This window comes from Filicampus tigris, chromosome 19 (genome assembly GCF_054856515.1).
Source record: "Filicampus tigris isolate MCC_2025a chromosome 19, RoL_Ftig_1.0, whole genome shotgun sequence".
Classification (NCBI taxonomy): domain Eukaryota; kingdom Metazoa; phylum Chordata; class Actinopteri; order Syngnathiformes; family Syngnathidae; genus Filicampus; species Filicampus tigris.
In genome coordinates, this window is record NC_141235.1 from 11,963,902 (window position 1) to 11,987,500 (window position 23,599).

The window sequence follows — 23,599 nt, forward strand, 5'->3', positions numbered from 1 at the left end:
ACTGAAATACAGCAGGTAAAAAAGTGTATATTAACTCTGACTACATCCATCCATTATCGATACCGCTTATCCTCACAAGGGTCGCGGCAGTGCTGTAGCCTAACCCGGCTGTCTTCGGGCAGTAGGCGGGGGACACCCCGAATTGGTTGCCAGCCAATCGCAGGGCACACAGAGACAAACAAACATCCACACTCACAATCATACCTAGAGGCAATTTAGAGTGTCCAATCAACTACATGTTAGAAAAAATACATTGCAGTCAGAGTTGGTGGGCTTTTCCTCACTTATAGTGAAATAAAATGTACAAAATTACTTGTATGTGGCACAAGTATGGGATTTCCTGAGCAAAAATACCAGTTACAAAACAACTAAATTGTAGGCAACAAGAGGAACTTGTGTTGTCAGGCTGATGAGTTGATTGTAGAATTTCGTAAGTGTTTTTCTGGTGACTCAAACTCTAGCAGCCATTAACGATTAAAAAAATGGAACAATAATAAAAAAAATCAATACGTGGCACTGTCTACTTTGCAGCCCCATTCATTTTCAGTAGGAGTTTATTTGTAATTTTGGGGGCAATTATGTCGCTATGGGAACATGAAATTTAGAAGAAAAAAAAAATTCTGATTTGAGCATGACCAAGACTCATCTCTTGATACCTGACTTTAGAGTTTGCAGTCAGATCAAGAATAATAATGAATAAGTGTACAATTTAATATTGATTGATTGAGTGTTTGTTTAATTGATTGATTTATACATATATCAGTTTGAGCCATATTAATATGAGCTCTGTCGCTATCTAAGCAGCAGTTAGTGGCAGTGTTTGCGCCATATCAGACCCACAATAACTTTTCAGCAGTTTTTTGACAGCCTCCCCGTGTCCTGAAAAGGTCACAGTAGTAAATATTATTTTCTCTGTTCTAATTTGATTATACATATTTTTTTATCATTTAATTTCAGTTCATTCTTCACAGTATTGATTTGTTTATTACATGCTGAAAGAGAAACATTTTACATCAGGGATGGGCAACTTCAGTGATGGAGGGCCCACACTTCCTAACAAGCTGAATGACAAAAATGGCATTTTAAATATGGACAAAATGCATGCTCTTGAACATACAGTATTTCATTTTTGCTAATTCATTTCTCGATGCATGTATAAAAGATCCAGCCTTCAAAAACAAAGGGTTAGAACAATCAAAAACTAACCACATACTGTGATATTTTTCCCCCAGTCCAAAGGGCTCTCCTGCCTAAAAATTACCATTAAAGGACGACCCAAAACTGCTATACTGCAAACCAATATTAAGTTTAAAAAGTTTTTGCACACTTTTCTGAAAAGCCAACTCACTCTTAATTGTAAGATTATTATGGTACCATGTTTGTCCTGCATGTCATTGCAAATACGCAAAAAAATAAAAATAAAATGTTAGGCCTACTCACATTTGAAGTAGGGCAGTATAAGACCAAGCGCAACAAAGCCATGTCTGTCAGCTACATTACAACTTAAAACTATACAGTGGAACCCCATTATTCACGGGGAATAGGGACCGGACCGGCGCCGTGAATAGCAAAACTGTGTATAACTGACACCCATTGAAATGCATTAGGGGAAAAAGATATACAGTAGAGATTTTTTGTAAACCCAAGAAATTCTTAAAAAAAACTTTCATAAAGCTCCAAAACCGCTGTGAGTATTCAGGGATCCACTGTAATAGAGGAAATTTATAATTCCCCCCCAGTCTACCCCCAAAAAAACATTTTAATCAAGGGGCCACTCAGAGTGTGGTTGTGGGCCGCCAGTTGCCCATTTCAGATTTTTAGCCCGAGAGCCACGCTTTCTGCTCACGTCGTGCATCAAATCAAATCAAAGGCATGGCTGTGGCTGTTATCCATCAGCGAGCTGCCAGTTCTTCCCCCCATGCGTGTCATTTAAGGAGATGGGTTTGGCTCAGCTGCCTCTTCTGTTCAACAGCACCCCATAGAGCCGAGCCAACCGAAAAGGCCCAAATTAAATAAGAGTTCTTTATACATGGCCCTTTTTTTTCCACATTCTGACAGTGAAGGCTAATTTTGCTGGATCCTGTGGTGAGAATGGATTTGGGGGGGGGGAAACAAAGCAAAAAGAGCACTTATGAGCGTGCAAGTGCCGTAGCTTAACCGATGTAAAATCTGGATGTATGATTCAAATTTTAAAAAAGAAAAACTTCTGGGAAGCTTAATTAGGGGTTTTCTAGTTTTTTGTGTTCTTCATCTAATTTATACAGAAGCTATTGCCTATATTTCCCAATCCAGGTCCAGAAAGTAAAAACCCTGCCACAGTTTGTCTTTAGTCACGGGTGCTTCTATCCAACCGGAAGCTAAAATCTGCTCTAAGTGGAGGAGACTTTAAGGCGCGTATTCTCCCGTTCGTGCTTAAAGGTCAAGGTGCAAACATTTTTCAGAGTCTGTTAAAATTTATATTATCATTGGTAATAGGTTTTATAATACATACAAGTCACTTCCTGCAAGTTGTCAACCACAGATCGATTAGAAAATAGATTTTACTTACTCATTCGGAGTGTTTCCGAACCTCAAGGAAGCTTGAGGAATCGTTGCTCTAGCCACCGGAAGTGACGTAGACATAGCTAAACCGCTCGCTACACCAAAGACTGTACAATTTCCATGCGCTACACAGCACATTCAATGGCGACCGATGTTTTGGAATGAGAGGATTTTGAAACACACGAGCCAACAAAAGGGAGCGTTATCAGACCGTTCATGATTAGTAGGCACTGAATTCTACGGCTACTGTGAAAAGCCAAAGATGAGGGGGCGCGAGATTCAAACGGCAGACGACACATTCTGAATTGTATTTAGTGATTCAACTGCTGTCTACCAACGACCTAATCACATTTTAATGACAGTTATGCATTGTAAAGGGGGTTCTAGAGGGCTACAGAAAAGTTTTTAATGTCTGCACCCTGACCTTTAAGTCAATTCCTTATGGGTCTTGCGCACTTTCAAGGCATGGAAATTCTCCTGTCTAGGCTTCTGACACACCCACCTGCGTAACCGGTGATAACTTGCCACTGAAGAGGTGTGACCCATTGAATTGTGAAGATACCTGCAGATTGTGGAGCTTTACTGACAAATTACAGAGATCTTCATCGAGATTTTCTGAGTCAAGCACAGGGGGAATATGCCCCTTAATGAATATATAGTATTGTCGTCAATTCGCTACAACCATACACTTCATACTGGATGAATGAAAACCAAGTTATGTCAAACTGAAATAAAAGCAATATTGAAAATTCACGATGCTCATACATTTGCTCTTATGTGATGTGGGAAGTTTCCTTGTTTTTCCATCAGAGACAACATGGGAGAAACCCTCCAGTGCTCCAGGGACTCCAAAATCATCCCTGCGACACAAGAGCTCCCCGCCTGCAGGTTCAGTATTTTGCATCTCTGTCTGAACTCTCCATCGTTGCCACTTCCTCATCTTTTAGTGACCTGAGGCTATGAATTCTACTAAAATTCCACAGCGGCACAAAGGACCCTCTCATTCACACCGCACACATAGAAACAGACACTTCCTGGAACTAATTTTATCTGTAGCTTCAATTGCAGAACTAAAGGCCCCTCTGTCACTGTTTTGGCTCTATCTATCCGAAAGGCTGACGAAAACAGAGCCTGGGAGGGTGCGAACGGGTTTTCAACTCCACCACTGAAAGTTGCCATCATTCATAACCATCAGCCCCGTCGTTTCATTTATATACATAATATCACACTCACTGGGAAACAGGGACGGGGAAATACATTGTGTTGAACTTATATTAATTGTAGAACTGTTGCGGCATTTATCGACCCTTCCCTTCCAACAACTTAAAAAAATATATGTCAGTTTCTTTTCTTTTTTTGCACACTAAGAATAAGTTTGATACGGAAGTTTTTCTTCTTCAGTAACATATTGCGATAGTTCTCTTCCAATTGATCAATTGTCGCATAACCTGCACATCGTGAAATCATTATCATCATTTGGAAAATAGTGACCACGTGTTTATCTGTTACGTTGTAATTCCCACCTCCAGCGGCTCTGATGTAAAACAAAATACTTCAAATTACAAAAGAATTGACTTGTCTCCACAGTGAATGGGTTTCACTCAGGTGGGAGTCCCTTGCATCATCTGGAACCTCCACACAACAATATGGTCCGGAAAGGCAGTACAGAGCCACAGGTAAAACACGACAGTACATCAATGCAAAACTCTTCAGTGTCCACTAATTTGTTTTATCGTGACCATTTTAACAACAGATGAAGTCCATCTGAACTTTCTGGTCTTAATCAGAGGCACATTACAAACAAATTCAATTGATCAAATGTTTTTAAGTAAGCACAAAACAAATATAAAAAAATAATATACATATACAATTATATTTCTACTAACATACTGTATATACAATATTCCCCTCTATTTAAAGATGAACTCCTAAGATTATGTTTGATGATAAAAATAATAACGCGTAATGTTTTTTCCACATTAGAAATCCCTTCTCTCCGTCCTATCATTGCAGAGATGCTGATGGCAATTAAAGTAGATTAATCCCGCCTACACTATCTGTTCCAGTGATCATAATTAACAAGGCAACGTGGGTGCAGCGGCAGCTTCATAAGATCCACCCAGCACTTTGTTTCACTTTGTCCCTTTATATTTACTCCTTTCCTGCCCGTCACACCCAGACACAACAAAAAGAAAATAGTCTTCTGGTTTCTCTTTGTTATTTGATTGTCTGGTTTCTTTTCCTGCTAAACAGTTTTGCATGTTGGATGCTTTGGACTTCAACAGTTCTTTTAGGCTCCTCACAAAAGTCAACCTTTACTGTCATTGCCAAATGAAGACAATTGGGATTCAATTTGGTTCATGTAGCTTTTGTTCAAACCCATTAACAAATGAAATAAATAAATAAAAAATAAACAAAAATTTAAGCAGAAGCATTACAAATAGGTCATAAAATACAGATTAAACTTGATTTCAGTTTCTGACCTTTCTATTTAAGAAATAATCTTATTTTATATCAAATTCAACACAATTTCATAGAGAGACCTAAATATATATATCGGTAATAATATAATAAGAATTATTTTTTCCAAAAAATTTTTAGGACAGTATAAATTTCAGAGCCAAGAAGGCTAGAGTTCCACCCAGGAATACCAGCAGCACCCCTGTAGAATCCCTCAATGCTCCCCACTCCCAAACCCCTTGAGAAAGGTAATGATAATAATGTATAAGATAAAATCCACTATAATTATACTTATATACTATAAATATACTTATTTGCAATAAGTATATTGGAAATGGCAATGGCGGAATAGTTACTTATGAAAAAGTTAAATTCATGAGCGTGATCACGAAACCCACATGGACACTGCTGTACTGTCTTCACTTCTCTGCACACCAACACACACACGCACACGCGCACACTCATTCACATCATGCATACACAGGCAGCAGGAGCAGCGAGAGCTCCAGACAGATTTTGAAGGAGCTCAGCATTATAACAACTGTGTGAGAGTGACAGTGCGTGTATGCGCAGCAGTCATGTCTGACATGGAGGATAGTGGGTTTGATGGACCGTCCTTCTTCTCTACGCAGAGCCCGGGACCAACGTCGCCCACCAGGAAACAGAACAAGGAGACCACAGTGACGGTGAGTGGGAGCACTTTCCAAGAACTACCTATGGCTCACTTCAATAAATATCAAAGATTGCATTTAGGACCAAGCGGGGAATACATTTCAAGTTTGAAAAAAAAATGCAGATATTCCTGTTGGGATCTTTCCTTCCACCCACCATTATAGCTGTTGTACATCACCTGTGTGACCATCATTAAAATGGAGGTAAATTCCTTCCACTGGGCTAGTGAACAAAGCATATATTTTCATTGTCTCCCTGAGTGTCTTTCCTCTCTATTCTCCTCCTTTTTTGCCTTTGTTTTCTAGTGCTTGCTGTCAGTTTCTAGTTTACTGTATTTTTCAGACTATAAATCCTTCCAGAATAATAAATCACACAGGGGCAGAGCTACAGGCTGGCCACACCCCCTGGCCATGCCCATACCAAGAATACATTCTGATATGTGTGATTTTTATGCCATTTCACATGGATGCAGTGTTCTTAGACCTCATGATACACTGCTGCAAGTTTTTTTTTTGTTAATATTAACGGCATAATGTAAAAATTGACCATCTGAATGCAAACTCTAAAATCTGTTTTCAGAAACTAACTTCCAATTTTTACAGTCACCGTCAATCAAAATCAATAATTTCACATCATAGCCAGCAAACAACATGGCCGAGAAGTAATCGTTTATCATACCATCCACAGTCATGGTTTTATGAAATAAATACACACATAGTGTATACCAATCGTGTACACACATTCATAATACAAGCAGGAACTACCGTAAAGAAAAAAACAATATTTATAATTGTGAAGAATCAAGAGACTTTTGTGTCATTGAGCCTTTTAGATATGATGGGAATAAACGAGCCATTGACTATAGTATGCAAAATGGCGTTTGCGAATCTTTATACGAGAGAAGTAGACTATGAGAGAGAAAGAAAATAGTTCTCATAAATGAAACTCAGCAAAATTTTGAGTTTGATTTATATTTGTTCCTGCTTGATTATGAGTGTGATGGGTATTGTTCTGGATATGTGTGAATCCTGAACCCTGACTGTGGATGGTATGATAAAGAATGAGGGACGCACGCAGGGGCACCCATGGCCACTCCGCCCCGAGGTGTTATATCACCATTCACCAAGGCCAACCCACTGCAAAAGCTTTGGCTATGTACTTGAAGTCGTACCATTCAAAAAATGCATCATAACAAAGAAAACTACAAATATAAGTCGCTCGCTAGTTTAAAATGGCTTACCATACCTAGAATCCTCCATCACATTGTGGCCAAAGATAAAATCCTGGTCGGGTATTGCACCTTTTAGTGCTGTAAATCTTTGTCATGGTGGAATCCACATGCTAAACTAGCGATACGACACACATTAGTTGCTATGACTACTACTACTTCTTCTTTTTCCATTTTTTTTCTTTTACTTTCTTTTGGCGGTTGTCAAAAAATGTTGCTGCATTACTGCCACCTTCTTTAGCATGCTAAAGAAACGCGTGAATTTATTAGCATGTTAAAGGTGACCACCGGTGGTAATGCAACAAAGGTGTTTGCTAAACTCCAAGATAAAATCAACACGATTAGGGGACGGGCATTTGGGGTATCAATTTGAGCTCTAATTTTAAAATATAGAAATCGCACCTGAGTATGTCGCAGGACCACCCAAATTATGGAAAAAATTGTAACCTAGAGACCAAAAAATATGGTACATACACAATGACGTTATAAGTATTTACATGATTTAAGTCAGGTTCACAATAAACAGCGCATATGCTGGGCTCTATGTTTTTTTCTTCATCCATCCATTCATTATCTGAAACGCTTATCCTCACGAGGGTCGCGGGCATGCTGGAGCCTATCCCAGCTGTCTTCTTTTAATCATTTAAATGCATGCATGGCCGTGCTTCCATAGCAGCCGATGTGATGGTATTGATTAACATATTAAAGTAACTGTACACAAGTGGTAACTTTGCGTTTTACGTTTTCACACATCAGGATATGAAAGAGAATGCCTCATTTTTAGATTCATAAGACCTCAGTCTTCCTTAAAAAAAAATCCCAGTTTATGGGGGAAAAAAAGGAGGGATTGAAGACTAAGGCTCAGGCTACAAATCTGAGTCAGAAGGGCCTTTGATGTAACAGACATGGCAGTAAATCAGCAGGACTTTGGTTGAAACTCTGCATGTGCACCAAACAGACTCCATGTGGTCAGCCCAGTTAATAAAAGCCCAAGGGTTTACGTCACAAAACAGTAGTTTTACCTAACATGCTGTCAACAACAAAACAAGCGGCTTGGCCGTGGTTGAGCATCGAGTCTGACTATAAAACCAAATGGAATAGGCTATGTTTGAAGAATCTAGGTGAAAATGGACTTTGTCACCTCGGACCTAAAAACTAAACATAAGATCAAGAAAATGTACATGCTATTTACATGCTCAAGCCTAGTTTAGGGTTAGAGCCGTTTATATGACAACATTAAAGTAAATAGAGGACGTTTTTTTTAAATTTACCATACAGATGAAAATAAAATCCCAGGTTTTATATGAAACTGCCCTATGAATATCATTCACGATTACCATGGGTTTTTTTTTTTTTCATCCCCAACATATTTTTTTTGAATGATTCATTTCTGCTATTTATTTTTAAACACTTTAGGACTTAAAGATCTATCATGTGAGATGAGCTATAAAGCGTTGGTTGAAGTGCACTATTTACTGACTGAATACTGACTGAGCATAACTCTGTGGTACTTAATGAGCTCTTCACAGCAGACTGCCTTGAACCCAAAACATTTCATCACTGCTCCTGGGATAACAACTGGAGATGAAGGCATTCTTTGAGAATCTGTTTTCTAATTGTTCTTGGTGCAAAGCACTGATTCACATCACTGCGGTAGAAGTTTGAGTGATGAAGTGCCTTCACTTTCTCCAAGGACAGTGTAAATGTATCATTTCCACTGACTCAGGCTTGTTCTAAAGTGTTTTTATTTTACCGGACAAAGAAATGTGTTGCCAAAGTAACAAAGTGACGACTCAACATGGGCACTTCTAGAGTCTTCACGTGCTATATACTTATACTTCTTTGTCTGTTCTCACACATTATTTTACTCTTAACACTTCTCAGATTTTCCCATTCTAGCAAAAGTCGCAGAAGCTACAAAAAACAGGAAGCAAAAGACAAGCCAAACTTGATCCTTTATGTTGCTTGTTTAATTTAGTACTTAAGTCAAGCCGGAGTCTAGCGCAACGTGCTCCCGTCTTGCGTGACCCAAAGTGAACTCTGATGTTCTGCACCTTTATAGACATATTTCCCCCCTGACAGTTTGGTCAAATTCAGAATTGTATGACTGCAGGGGCGTTTGACTTCTGACTCTGAACTTGTCAGCATTAATGTTCCCACCACAGATTTGAAATATTACCTTTGTTGTCATGGGATCTGACTTCATACCCTCACAGATAAGTGCTTGTTGCTGCAGTTCCATCTGAGGAATTCTTTAAATGTTCTTTTTGCAAACACCCATCTGGCTCTCTTTTAAGGAGAGAATTACTAAAACTCCAATTATTTTCTTAAATCATCCAAGTCTGATCATCTAAATGCACTTATTTGACCTCTTTGCCAACTTATAAGATTTCCTAACTACAGATCCCAGTTGTTCGAATCATTTAATCTAGATCAAAACTATCCTCATTTTGAAATCTATTTTTTTTTCCAGGATCACATAATCTCTTATTGTTATCCCAGTTGTTCCAAGCATCTAGGATTGGATCTGTCTGATTCAGATCCAAACCTTCTCTAAATTTGACTTTATAGCACACTGAAGGCTACATAGGTGACTTAAAAAAAACAATTTTAAAAATTGGTAGAATTGCCAGCATGGGGTCACACTAAGTGCATTTATTTGATGAAACTAAAAGCTCAGAAAATACGAATATCCAATTTTCAATATCTTTTGAGCAGCTAGACTATATTGCCCCACAAAAAATTACACAAATCAAATACTATTAAGAATACCTTTGCTTAAAGTTTCAACCTTGAACAATTAGCAAAGAAAATAAATTGGAGACGTTGAGCCACTTGGCGTGCCCTCAACTACTTGCGAGTGGAAGGTCTGTGCAACACAATGCTTGTATTGTCCTGTAAATTTTAACTTACCAGTTAGAGTTAAAATCGAGTACTTTATTGTTCGATTTGTTCATCTTTGGAGAGATTGGAACAGATCAATCCAGATTTTTTAAAAAAAATAAAATTAATCAATTCCTCCTCAAATGTTTTGAACACCGCAAACAGTGTTTGATCCATATAAAAAACAAAATTGCATTACATGACCTAATCCGATTTCAGAATGCATATTTGTTTTTGAACAACACATCTTGAAGAATCTATCCAATCCTGATTCAGAATGAACTGCTTTTTTTTTGTAATTTGCATTTTACAAAGGTGCCAACTTTTTCCAAATGGGGTTTGTACAAATTACCCATTAATCTGCCCTCTTTGTGATGCTCTCTTGCTCTGTTTTACTCTCCCCAGATTAATTGTGTGACTTTCCCTCTGCCTGCCTCCATGTCAGAACAACAGCTGCTTAAACCAAACGAATGGAGCTACTGTGACTACTTCTGGGTGGGTTCAATTTAATATTTTACAGCACGCCAAAATTGAAGTCTGTTTTGACGCACAATCACCACAAATAGACAAAACTCAAAACGACTCCTATGAATTCAAAAGTTGCATGTATAGAGAAATGCATTTCTGTTTTACATCCACCAAGAAGAAGCAAAGTGAAAGAATCCCTTCTTACTCTGTTTACATTGCCTCTCTTCCCTTTGTTTCACTAAATAACATCCCCGTGTGCCCATGTGGACACATACAACCACCGTATCCTTTCATGTTTCACTGTCTGTTACCCTGACGACTATGCATGCTGAGAATAAGTCTTCAGTGAAATTTACCCGAGAGGCTTGCTGGATAATAGATTGCGTCAATCTAGAGGGACAGCACCAGATCCTGCTGGTCTATGGTGCTCTGTGGAGAAGTCGCCATCTCCTGCAGTGTAATCTGTACCATGTGTGATGTGTGGTGCAAACAGACCGCAGTCCACTTACTGTCTACAAATTTAATCTATGGCATGATTTTATCATAATACTTCCTTTAAACACAGAGACATGTAACATTGTCAAGTACACCACTCAGTAGAGTTGATTTGTGAGTCTGTTTGTGAGTAGCAGGCTATTTCCTGGTTCACATAAGACAAATGAACAGGGACAGGTTAACAACAACTGGTCGCATGACCGCAGGGCTCCGACCGGGGCATATAAACACATTTCTGGTAAGTATACAGTAGCTAGACCATTCAGAGATTTGAGCGCAAACATTAATATTTGAAATTGAATCCTAAAAGACAAAGGTAGCCATTGAAGTGACAATAGCGCAGCTCCTTCGGACAGTTTGAAAAGACTGGAATAAGCCTCCTTGGATGTGAGCTGTGCGACACCGATATAACCCTTGTTCAGTACACAAGTCAAAACACACGTAGGAATTAGGGATGCTCCGATGGATCGGGCACCGATCATGAACGGCCAATTTTCGTGAAAAATGACGTGATCGGAACATTCGATCAAAGCCTTTTATTGCCGATCAAAATATCCGATCACCCGCAGCTCATGCTTGGCTGCCGCGAGACGATATGGCAAAAAAGTTCATTTGTTTAATATGCGCCGACATCCCTCCGTCCAAAAGCATCACTCGCGCCACCCTGCACGCAACCGTGCCCGCCCGCGCGAGCTACATTGACTCCAATTGAAACGCTGTAAAAGTGAAAATAATAGCATGAAAATTAAAAAAAAAAAAGTACCTTGTTGGAATGCCATTAAACATGTTTGTTAAAACAACTTTTCAAATTTTCAACATGTTGAAGGTTTTCATTTTAAACAGAGAAAAGATGGCATTGGTTTAAAATTCTAACAAAAAGTTCAGGGAGTTTTCATCAGCATGTCTTAAGCTAATTGAAAAAATAAAAAAGTAAACAGCTCCCCAAAGTTATCTACAGTAAAATAGTTTTCCAAAATTGCCCCAAAAAATGAAATCTTAAACTTTTAATTTCTAACAAAAGTAAAAAGTTCAGGGAATTCCCAGTAACAGAAGCATTATATTATAAAGTTAAGGTGAAAATTAAAATAAATACATAAAAAGTACCCTGAAGTTAACCCTGTATTAAAATCTCTTAAGCGGTATCTCACTGAGTGGTAAATGCTTGCGAACGTAGCAAATGTTGGGGTGTTTTGCTTGGCATGTACTGAAGAAACTTGAACCTACCCCTGAATGGCATAAGATGTTCGTCCACAGTGACAAAATCACTGGAGATGAATTGCTGTCTGCAGTTGACCAGGAACAGGTCCCATACATCGCGGAAGGCTGCCATATCATCTGTTTCCAGTCAGAAGGCTCTGGTCCTCTGATCATCGAGGCACAAGATACGGCCAATGTCTTCAAATCCTCCAATAGCCATAGTGGCCGTGTACATGGGATTATGTAGAGGACTCCCAAATAGCTCACGGACCGATACATCCAGTTCATCTCACTTCCTGCAAGCATGGTCAATCCAATGAAGGTCATGAATTCATCTTTGGCGATATTTTTGCATTCTTTTTTTCCTCTACCTGTTGCTACTCTCCGTCCTTTGTGAAGTTTGTGCACTTTGTCGCCTCTTGTATCATATCATCAGTGATAAAGAGCTCCCATGCATCTTTTGGTGAGACAATGGTGCAGGCCATGACTGACCTCTGAGGATATTGTGGCTCTGTGTTCTGCCTTGGGTGGGAGGTAACTCGCTCCAGTAAGACCCCTTCTAGCTCATTCTGTTGGTTGTGATTTGGACACTTTCTTCTTCAGAGGACACATAAAAGGAAACTTCTGGATCGGACTGATTCTGTTCAGTTGGATTTACAGGTGGACGACTGCCACTGCCACCTGGGCAATAGTCTGGGTCCTCATTGTCAGAAATTTTAGACTCAGAGTCCAACCCCGTTACTTGCTCTCCATCATCCAGCATCTGTAGCACAATTTCAGATGTGTATCTAGCAGACATGACACCTCGGATGCGGAAACATAAGAGTCATGTTTTCGATAGATCAATATGTAGCTATTAGGGATGTCACGATATCCAAATGTCACGATACGATAATATCATGACATGAACCTCACGATACGATAATTTTCACAATATTGTGGGGATGTTGGCCATATATTAAAAGCTCACGATACTGTATAAAAGCTCACGATATTGTAAAAAGAAGAGATATTAAAAAAAACATTGCAATATTCAGTTTCTTTACATAATAACAGCATTCACAAAGAAATAGATGACCTACAATGACCGAACACCTAGTATTGAGGCACTTGCTAATGCACGCACACATTGTGAATCAAGTCAATTTGTGGAGGAACTCAAATGTGTTATGTTACCTTTCATCTGGTGCTTGGCGTGGGTCTTGAACATCTATGTATCCATTATAGGTGGCAAAAAATGGCATCAATTTAAACTGCACTAATAAACTAACCACCAGCGGGTGCTGGAACTGCACAAATGGAAAACAACTTTGGCTTTTAAGCAAAGTTGCTGCTATTAATATCGTGACACGACGATGATATATTGTGGCAATTTTAATATCGCAATATCACGATATTGCCGATATTGTGACATCACTAGTAGCTATATAAATAAATACGCACACGCACACATACTACATATAGTATTGTTGTCTAACTCTAGTGTTAGCTAGTTATGATACATCAGCACCACCTGCTTTCTCGGCAAGGACAGAAAACGTTTTACATATACACTAGTTATGAAGTAGGCCAATTTGTTGATAAATAATAATAACATACTCTTTACAATACACAATACATATAGTAATGTTAGCAATCTTAGCTAGCTAGTGTTAGCTAGTTATAAAGTTGGCTAATTTGTTGATAAATAATAATAGTCATGAAAGACACGCACATTATATAAAGATAATACTTACACGTATCAGCTCTTGCTGTGTGAAATAAGCTTCCTGAGAGGTGACACTTCTGATATCGTCTGTGTGGTCCACAGTTAATTTATTGCTGACAGCCAAAGTTGATAAGAATCAAAGTCCCATTGGATTCCATAGAAAATGCATGTGGGTCATTTTTGACCCACTTATGGAAGCTTGGGTAGTAATACAACAACCACAATTTCTTAAAACGTATAAAAGGTAAGTTAAAAATGTGAATGTCATATTATCAAAAGCATGTTTTTTAAGGAATACCTGGAATATGAAATAACAATTTTTCAAAACAATCATATTTCAAGAAAACAACCTCACCGGGTCATTTTTTGACCCACTTATGCATCCAAGGCTTAAAACCACAACTACAGTACAACATTGTTTTGATTGTAATGCATCACGATAAGGTTAAGAGTGGCTCCCTTTTTGCCATGGTGATCCAGAGTCTTCGAGTTGCATGCAGTGTTTACCATTCTTTTAGTTCAACTCCCTTTCAGCTTCCAACTCCATTGTTGTTACGACCACAAGCGCACTATGTATAGAAAGCGCGCTACGCTGTGCAAAGGTCTTTATTCAATTTAAGAAATAACATATGCTTGCATGAATATGCTGATGTGTTACTACCAGCTTTGAATGTATTGTTTTGAATTGATGGATGATCAATCCCCCCGTCCCGGCCCTCAAATATGCCGTCTGTTAAATATGGCCATGCCCGCTACACTGTCAAAGCAGCTTGGATCAGATGTGATGCTGCTACCTGTTTGCTTACATTGCCACTGACAAACCGATTAAGTACGCTGAGGTGTGACATTCTCATGTGTCCTGCTAAGTGTTTGTTCAAAGCGTTTCTTGTGTGCTTGCTGTGTTTATCTTTTAGACGGATAAGAAGGATCCCCAGGCCAACAGCTACATCACCGGATTTGAAGTTTTATTGCAGAAACAGCTGAAAGGGAAACAAATGCAGAAAGAGATGGCTGAATTCGTACGAGAGAGGTACCTTTCTTTTTTCTTCAGTTTCATTCCTCTTTTTGGCTTCGTTCTCAAGTTACCATGAAAACCACACACTTCCAACATGTGGGTTCCTCTTTTTGCGCTACATCACGGTGTTGCACAACACAGGAACTGCGCGGACATTGAGTGTGTTGTGCAAATGCACAACATGTAATGAAACTATTTACTTCCCTCTCAGGATAAAAATAGAGGAGGAATACGCCAAGAATCTATCCAAACTTGCCCAGATCCCTCTTGCGAGCCAGGAAGACGGGTGAGTAAACTTCCCCCAAGTGGTTTGCTCAAAAGAAAGTGATTTTTTTTTTTTTTTCTTCCACAAGGCATCATTGCAGATGCTCAGCACAGGTGCATGTCATCCCTTAATTAAAAAGTAGCTGGCGGAGATATATTTTCAAGCATCCCGTATGTTTTGACATTTTATGTAACACCAGTTCACCAAGAATGTTTTTTTTTAATGCATTTTTTCAAGTTTTACATTAAGCATACTGTAATCCACATCGTTACAGATCATTAGTGATGTGATGAGCAAGAACTGACTGGACTTAATATCTTTGAGTGGCACTGTTGATCTAAAAACTAGTTGGCTACTGCTGGCGAAAGGTATTGGAATTATGCAAAACTGTTACCTTTACAACCTTCAACTAGAATCAACTGTCGTAGTAGTGTTTGGACTTTATAAATTGGAAAATTAAACCACTAAAACAAGACATGCTATGTGTTGCTCCATCAATATGTATTTGCATTAAAGTGGGGGTCAAGTCAATTTTTGCTTTACAATAACATACTCTATGCACCCCCACTAGTCTTAACACGGCATTCTGGTGAATATTGCGTTTGTGGAATATGAATTAACAGGAAAAATGCACCCATTCCATCTCAGGGGACGGCCGTTTTGCCACTTGCACTTTGCGACTGAAAATGACATCACAAGTTGACCAAACCCAGAAAACAGGTGAGCCGTGATTGGTCGTTACCTGAGCCCTTTGGCACTGTGATGTCATTTTTCGTCGACCCCCAGGGGTGTGCGTACCCCCATTTAAGAACCAGTGCTCTATACCACTGTTCTTGCTCGTGTTCTGCATTGTAGAACAGATTTGATGCCGATTGGCTGTCGCTGACGAGGGACGGCTAAGCGATTCACAATCCTGGTCAGAACTCCACGGAATTTAAACAGAATCTAGTCTCTACCTAATGCTATGCTTAATAAGTAAGTTGAAGTTCCCTATCATAAATTAACCTGTGAATTTGTAGTTTATTCCATTTTAACCAGAAGCAAATACCCTTCATCCTAAACTGCATCCATGCGTATAAGATGCTGCATATATACAGGGAAGCTAAAGTGGGAAGGAACCAGTTCCATATAGAACCTTGAGTTAGTCATCCCACACTCAGAAAAGTGGAGCACAATACTCCCATTATATTTCTCACCCAGGCCTGCTCTGTTGTCAAGAAGTACAATTGCTGTTTTGTTGGTTGGGTCCTGCTATTCGATTGCTTCCAGCCTAGCGCTAGCCCTCAATATTTATTTCTGAATTTACCATTTGTGTGGTCGAAATGTGATCACAAGGAATGTTCCCACAATTTCTTCCTTCCAATGGCCAAGGCACTTATATTTTATGAGCTTTCAAATCTTGACAGCTTTTAGAAACTTATGAATGACAGTGGTACAGTATGATGCAACCTTTTGGAAGCCAATCTGGGCGTACTTAGACTTGTTTTCCTCTGAAGACTAAACTTTGAAACAACCTGCTTCCCCTAAGTCATCCGCCTCTACCCCCTCTCCTTCTTATTTGTGCTCATTAATAATCATGCGGCTTCTTTCTGTCATAACAAATGTCTGGTCTTGCAAAAAGACGTTTACGATCTTTGCATAATATGCATTAGGTAACTTACTGTATCTTTGAGACAGCACAACAAGCCCTCATGATTACATAGCCCAAAGATGAGCCGTAAGGCTGGAGCAGATCACATGTCTCATACATCCTAATTATCTGCTGAACTGCATTTGGACCTCCACCTCTCCAGATTTACTGGTTAGTGGTGTGGTTGCTGAACTTTTGCACTGGTCCCTTTACTCATCCCCAGCTGTGTGCACTCACCGTCATCTGCTACACTCCTCCATTTCCTCAACACTTTCTGCCCATTTTTCGACATAAAAGTGTGTGTGGTCCCTCTCTCCTCTTAGGACACTCGGGGAGGCTTGGGCCCAGTTGAAGAAAAGTCTGGCTGATGAAGCGGAGGTTCACCTGAAGTTTTCCTCAAAAGTAATTGTCACTTTTCTCCGACACCACTTATACATATTCAGGCAGTTGCGGGGATAGAAAAGATACATGACAAAGATATACTGTAGGGTACATTTTAAATAGACCGAAAAGACTCATGCTTAAGGACAACTACTACTTCAAGGTTTAGTTCCAGTTGAATATGTCATTGCGTCATGTTCTGTTTGTACCTGAACTCATGGAGCATATTGACTTTGACGGTAACAAAGCCGGACATTGCAAAAACAATCAGTGAGATACTTCAACAGATTATAAACAAATGACAAATTTAGAATAAATATTTGATTCAGCACTAACAGTGAACTTGCTCGATGTAGTTTTTATTTTAAATACTGTATATTGTTTAAGTTTCCGTTCAGACTCTTGTTATGATTTCAAAATTCTCGGAGTGGAATTTTTGTACAGACATGGAGCTTTATGTTCAAGACCTGCTGCAGATAAAATGTGTAACCCATTTCAGAGTATGTACATGTCCATGCTAGGTTCGTGAGGAGCTGAGAGTTGAAGCAATAACAGAGTGCCACAAATTTAACGTTGCAAAAATTTGAACTTTTAGTTTGACAAAATATGCAAATTATTTACAACATGTGCGCAACTCCTAAGGGCCCAATAAGTAACCAAATAAAATAAAATGTCCTTTTCAAAATTGTTCCTTGTGGAAATTGTTGTTTGAGGATCCAAGGTTTGGTTAAGTCAAAAGTCAAGGGGAATAGCCAAATGTCATGGAAAAGTATCCAGGAAAGGTACCTTGTTGTTGTTGGTCAGCAAGATTGACATAATCCTACCATAGGGTCCGCTGGTCAAGAGGTATGGTGGATTTCCACAGTTCGTCATGGGAGGTTCGTCATCTAAAGGATCACTGGTCCACTTTGTAGAAAGGACCGGAGCTTCTCGAGTTTTTCTTGCATCACAATAAGCCTGACCTGTATAAACAACGGGTTTACAGTCCAGGATAATAAGTGCAATATAATCTAACTGGGTTTTCTAGGTGTTGTACAACATTAAACTCCCTTTCAGTAAAGAAAACAAAATAGTATTGTTGCAGGAAGGTAATAATTAGCAGTTTGCCATTAACAGTTCAATGGAATCCAAATACTGTATAGCATTTAACTTTTAGCAATTGTAATGGATTTCAGTAATATGACCACAATTTAATTATGCACTCTACAATTTACAAAGACACATTACCTTTAAGGTAATACGCATCACTCACATGTTCAATGTGTATCTACGTAACGAGTGACAATTAGGGACACTGAAGTGCTTCACAGAAAGTGAATATATATAAAGAATCATTTTTGTGAATTATGCCAAATCGGTAATCGTTTCCCTTTTAAATCGTGAATTAATTGACTTTTACAAAAAATACATTCTCCAGAAACAACATAACATGTGCAAAATATCTTTAGATAGCCGCTAGTTTGGCAATGAAGCTAGCAATAAATGATTCCTTGACGTTTCTCGAAGTTCTAAAATGACATTTATATGGGTTTACCTCATGGACAATACATATTAAGTGTCAAAGAAAAAGAACCAACTTTTCATACCTTTTTCCCCTTATTTTACATTCGCAGGTGAGCAATCTGAAGCCAGTGCTCATAGTACGAGCGATGTTAAGCTATAATGAGTAGTGCAGAGGACTACTTCCGGTTTCTTTGCAAAATAAAGCCTCGGGGTTTCAAAATAAAAACACAGTCAAACGGAAAATTTGAACAAATAATGATTCGAATTGAATTAAGATTATTTGTAACCCCTTTTTAGGTGGGTTGCAAATACTGTTTAACAATTTCATACTCTTTAAAATACAAGGAAGTTACCATTTTCTGCACATGGTAGCATATGAGTCTTCCCCGTATTTCCACTTGGTCCCATTAAATGTCATTACAGTATTGCCTTGTTAAATGGGTTTAAAATGTCAAAATGCAAGTTAAAAAAATCACCTCAGCCCATACAATACAACTTTATCTATATAGCGCGTGGCTGTTAATAAATGACTGTATATTTTGTTGTTGTGGTTCAGCTGCAGAGTGAAGTGGAAAAACCTTTGCTGAGCTTCAGGGAGAACTTTAAGAAAGACATGAAGAGGCTTGACCATCACATTGCAGACTTACGGAAACAGCTCGTTGGTCGCTATGCTTCGGTGGAAAAGGTAGACACACTTTTATATGACAGTTCTCTTCTAGTAACACAATGTCAGGTGTTATCTGATTAAAATCCTATATAAATAAAATTGTATTGTATTGTATCTAACATGTCATGTTATATCGTTTATGTCAAATCCTTATTTTGACACATCTTTTTTAATGCATGTTTGCTGAGAATCCACCTTTAGAGGTAGTAGAAGAGCCAGACTGACACTTGTGAAACACGATTGCTCTCCCAAATTAAAATATTTGCTCAGCAGATGTGCCACCCGTTTTAAAGTGGAAGTCAACCCAAACCTATTTTTTTCCAGATATGTTCCATGCAGGCCCACTAGTCTAAACACGGCATTCTGGTTAATATTGCATTTGTGGAATATGAGAAATACACCCCTTTTTAGCTAGCTCAGATTACGACCAATCGTGGCTCACCTGTTTTCTGAAGCTGAGCCATGATTGGTCGTTATCTGAGCACAGAGCAACTTCGATGTCATCTTCAGTCGACCAAAGTGACAAAATGGCCGCCCCATTATATTGCCCAAAGTGGGTGCATTTTGCTGCTTAACTTTTATTCCACGAATGCAATATTAATCAGAATGCCGTATTTCAACTAGTGGTCCTGCATAGGACATATTCTGAGAAAATATATGTTTGGGTTGACTTTCGCTTAAAGCAATTTTGGAGTTAGAAAATATCAGAAATGGAAACATAACCTCTAAGTAGACATACATGTTGTAATTCACTTACTACCTGCATTAATTTGTGCCACATGTAATAAGATAAACGTTTATTCAGGGAGTAGTCTGAAAACTCTTTTTTTAATGATTATTTTTTATTTATTTATTCTTTACTTATTTGGGTGTCTGTAACTCAATTATACTTTAGGCCCGTAAAGCTCTGGCTGACAGACAGAAGGAGTTGGAGTTGAAAACTCAGCAGCTGGAGATCAAACTCAATACCAAGACTGAGGAAGACATCAAGAAAGCCCGCAGGAAATCCACTCAAGCAGGTCAGAGTTGGGGAGGGGTAGGTAAAAAGTGACACTCAGCTGTGCTTTTTTTTTTTTTTTTTTTAGGCAGACCAGATGCTTAATTACTGCTTGCTTCTCATTCTGGTGACACAGTGACAGCTAGCGTTTAACAAATATGTTCATTCCATTCCTTTTGTCGTATCAAAACAGACTATTAAAGTACGTACATCCATCCATTCTTTTTCTGCTTATCCGGGGTCAGGTCACTGGGGCAGCAACCTAAGCATAGAATCTTAGACTTCCCTCTCCCCAGCCACTTCGCCCAGATCTTCCTGGGAGATCCTGAGACTTTCCCAGGCCAAGAGAGAGACCTAAGTCTCTCCAGCTTGTCCTTTCCCAGGGCCTCCCCCTAGAGCACCTCACCAGGAAGGCATCAATCCTAAACAGATGCCCGAGCCACCTCATCTGGCTCCTGTCAATGCGGAGGAGCAGAGTCCCTCACGCATAACTAAGCTTCACACCCTATCCCTAATGCAAAGCCCAGACACCGTGCAGAGTTAACCCATCCCGGCCATTTGTATCCGTGATTTTGTTCTTTCGGTCAGGACCTACAGCTCAGACCAACAAGAGGGTAGGAATGTAGATTGACTGTTAAATCTCAAACTCCATTCTTCCCACACTTTGTAGCGGACATCTTAGGTCATACGGAAGGACTCAGGCCAAAAAATGATTTTTCTCCCTTAGTCAGTACTCAAATGCCAACATCAGTGCTTACCTTCGTCAGGAAGAGCTGAACAATAACTGTCCTAAACAACTTCACTGTCGTTAATATTTTAGATGTTTTGTACCGTTTATTATTCACTTACATAACAAGTCTTCTTCACTTTCTGTCATTCTTTTTGATACCCTTTGTGGTGGAAAAAGCCTGTCGGCATTAAAACGCGGTAAATGGTTAACTCTTTTGGGTGCAATCTCTACAGCCTCCTCCTGTTTTCTGTTTAGAACCAATGGGCTGTATTTTTCTTTTTACATGAGTCATCATCTTCATTCAAAAAAAAACAACCCTATTATTTTCCTTTGTTTATTTTTTATGGAGGGTTGGCATATGAGGCTGTGTTTTAGCTTGTGCTTACTGACAGAGAGGTGCAGAAGAACACTCAAATTCATGCTTGTGCATAATCCCCGTCTCATTTAGTCATTTAATCTATAAAGATTGGGAGCTAGTGGTGGTGATGTGGAATTAGCACATTTAAATCCATCAATATTTACCCAAAACATCTTACAATATTTCCAGTAGCTATCTAGCTGCATATCAATTTGCTTTACTTTTATACTCATCCCTAAAGAGGAAATTCAATTTACAGCCTGCAGAATTTTTTAGTTTCACACCACACAGAGGCAGACCTCACATACTGTATGCAGGCCCACTTCACAGATCTGTGATATCCCTGGCAAACTTTACACCATCCACCCATGGAGGTCTGCTAAAAGTTCCTTACTTTGCATACTTCAACCTCCTGCATGACTCCAGCAAATAAGTTTCTTCTTCCACCATGTCAAGGACTGTGCCTTTTGCAAGGCAATTTCAAAGGGAATTTCAATTGGTAGCAACTCAAGTCAGCTGTGTTCACACCCACAACGGCGCAAAATATTTTTTTTAAAACTGAGCTAAGATGCGTGCATCTACGAAAATACCAAGACCCGGTCTAGCTTGCCCCTTGCGCAGATTTATACCACACCTCGCGCTAGACTTGCCCTGGGCACGAAAGTACAAAGTGTTAGAGTACAAATGGAATGATCAGCAAGCTTCTCTGACATATATGACTAGGCTTAATTTGTGAGGTGCATTTTGAATAGCATTACATTTACAAGTAAGAAAAAAAGTGTTGCTCAGAGGAAAAAGCAGATGTCGACTGCCTCTGCCATGTGATGTCATGACTCAGCCAGGCACCGACCACATGCTGTCACAAACAAGTGTGAAAAGAGCCTCCATCCAAACAGTCTCTGTGTGCGGACATAGAACACAGTCTTCCCCGATTATGCAACGGAGGAGAAAAACAGCAGCAGTTGTTGATGCTGCTTGCGCCGTCTGTTTGCCTCCAATCACTTCAGTGTTTGGGAAGAGTAGCAAAGAATGATGGCAAAACAACTACAGCGCTCAGTAGCTCCCATAACAAAGACTCATTATGGTATCATGCTCTCATTGTGTCATTTCCTTATACTCAGGTTTTCCCAAAATTATTTTTTTTTTTTTCTCCCTTTATGAGCAGGTTTTACTGTACTCACTTCCTGTTTTTAGAAGCAGTTTCTGTGTACAGTGTTTCTCTGGTTTACTGCAGTTCGCCCAGTGAACGCACTTTGTTCATTTTCTGTATCGCATAAATATTTAACTTAGAAGTAACAGTGGGTTTGCTTTTTTTGCTCAAAGGCTCAGCTTACAATTGTCACTTTTTAACCAAAATCAAGAGTGTTAAACTAAAAGTGCAATTTTGTTGACTTGTAAAATGAAAGTAAAACTGTTACAAACACAGCAAAATAGATGCCCAACTGGTTGTTATGGTTACGGTTATTGCACAATGTTTCATGTGATTTGTAAAATGTTCCCTGAAGTAATCAGTGAAACATATGTTTTTAAAAGTTTCAGTGTCCTCCCTCACATGTCTGAAAAAAAAAAATGCTTGGAAATAGAGTGCATTCTTTTTTTTTTTTTTTTTTCAAATTTTCATTCTAGATTGATTAATTTTAACTACAGTATATGAAACTGGGAGTGCTCTGCTGTCTATTTCAAAACAATGTTCTTTTCTGGTGTCAGTTGGCTGGATAATAAGTGATTGTTTGTTGAAAAAATCAGAGAGGCAGGACTCAAAACATCGTGGCTTGAACTTGGGTTGCCATCGAGTCAGATGTTGAAGTCTAGTTAAGTTGTTTTTTGGTGGGAGGGGCAAATTGAAGTTGTTTGCAATACAAAAAAAATGATTGTCTCAGATATTAAACTACAGGTACTTGATGAATATTGAAGTTGAGTTATGAATTGGCGTTGAATTGCAGTGCATGTTTGTGAGAAGTGTTATATTTAGGTTTCAGTTAGACAAATTGAACAATACAGACAATAATATCATTATTGGACCTTATCTCTGTTTTTGATGATCAGTAATTAATGAGGTGACTTGGCCTTGGGACGTAACTTGACTTGCCCAAAACAAATTGTTATGTTCTTGCTTGAGTCTTGAAAGTGAGACCTACCTCAGATTTGCCTGTGTGACTTGATCCCGTCTGAAAAAAAAAGAAAGTAAATAATCATTTTTATCACATCATGAATGCAGCTTCTTTTATTGCAATCTTCTCAATTGGGTGAAATAGAGAAAAAAAAACTAAAACTGATTGTGGATGAATGTCTTCAATTGCAATATTTGTATCCTTACCTCGCCTAGTGGATAGTCAGTGTAACACTTATTTAAAGTGAAATAGCTTGGAACCCATAAATCTATGGGTGGGTGTGTTTAGCT

The 23,599-nt window shown here is 39.0% G+C and overlaps 1 protein-coding gene and 1 pseudogene across 2 annotated transcripts in view; one reads left to right on the forward strand and one right to left on the reverse strand.

The window, feature by feature from the left end:
* The window catches only part of LOC147129541 (uncharacterized), a 56,217-nt pseudogene extending 42,012 nt beyond the window's left edge, over positions 1 to 14,205 (reverse strand). Inside the window, exon 1 of the transcript XR_015082526.1 lies at positions 11,972 to 14,205. The product of XR_015082526.1 is annotated as an uncharacterized LOC147129541 (transcript). The remainder of the gene's footprint in view (positions 1 to 11,971) is intronic.
* Positions 1 to 23,599, forward strand: part of gas7b (growth arrest-specific 7b) — a 50,644-nt gene that overhangs the window by 22,243 nt on the left and 4,802 nt on the right. The window contains exons 3-11 of the mRNA XM_086016429.1: positions 3,352 to 3,429; positions 4,129 to 4,217; positions 5,634 to 5,687; positions 10,190 to 10,279; positions 14,567 to 14,682; positions 14,879 to 14,953; positions 16,886 to 16,964; positions 19,003 to 19,131; positions 20,009 to 20,132. Of these exons, the coding sequence (XP_085872555.1) occupies positions 3,352 to 3,429; positions 4,129 to 4,217; positions 5,634 to 5,687; positions 10,190 to 10,279; positions 14,567 to 14,682; positions 14,879 to 14,953; positions 16,886 to 16,964; positions 19,003 to 19,131; positions 20,009 to 20,132 (834 nt within the window). The remainder of the gene's footprint in view (positions 1 to 3,351; positions 3,430 to 4,128; positions 4,218 to 5,633; positions 5,688 to 10,189; positions 10,280 to 14,566; positions 14,683 to 14,878; positions 14,954 to 16,885; positions 16,965 to 19,002; positions 19,132 to 20,008; positions 20,133 to 23,599) is intronic.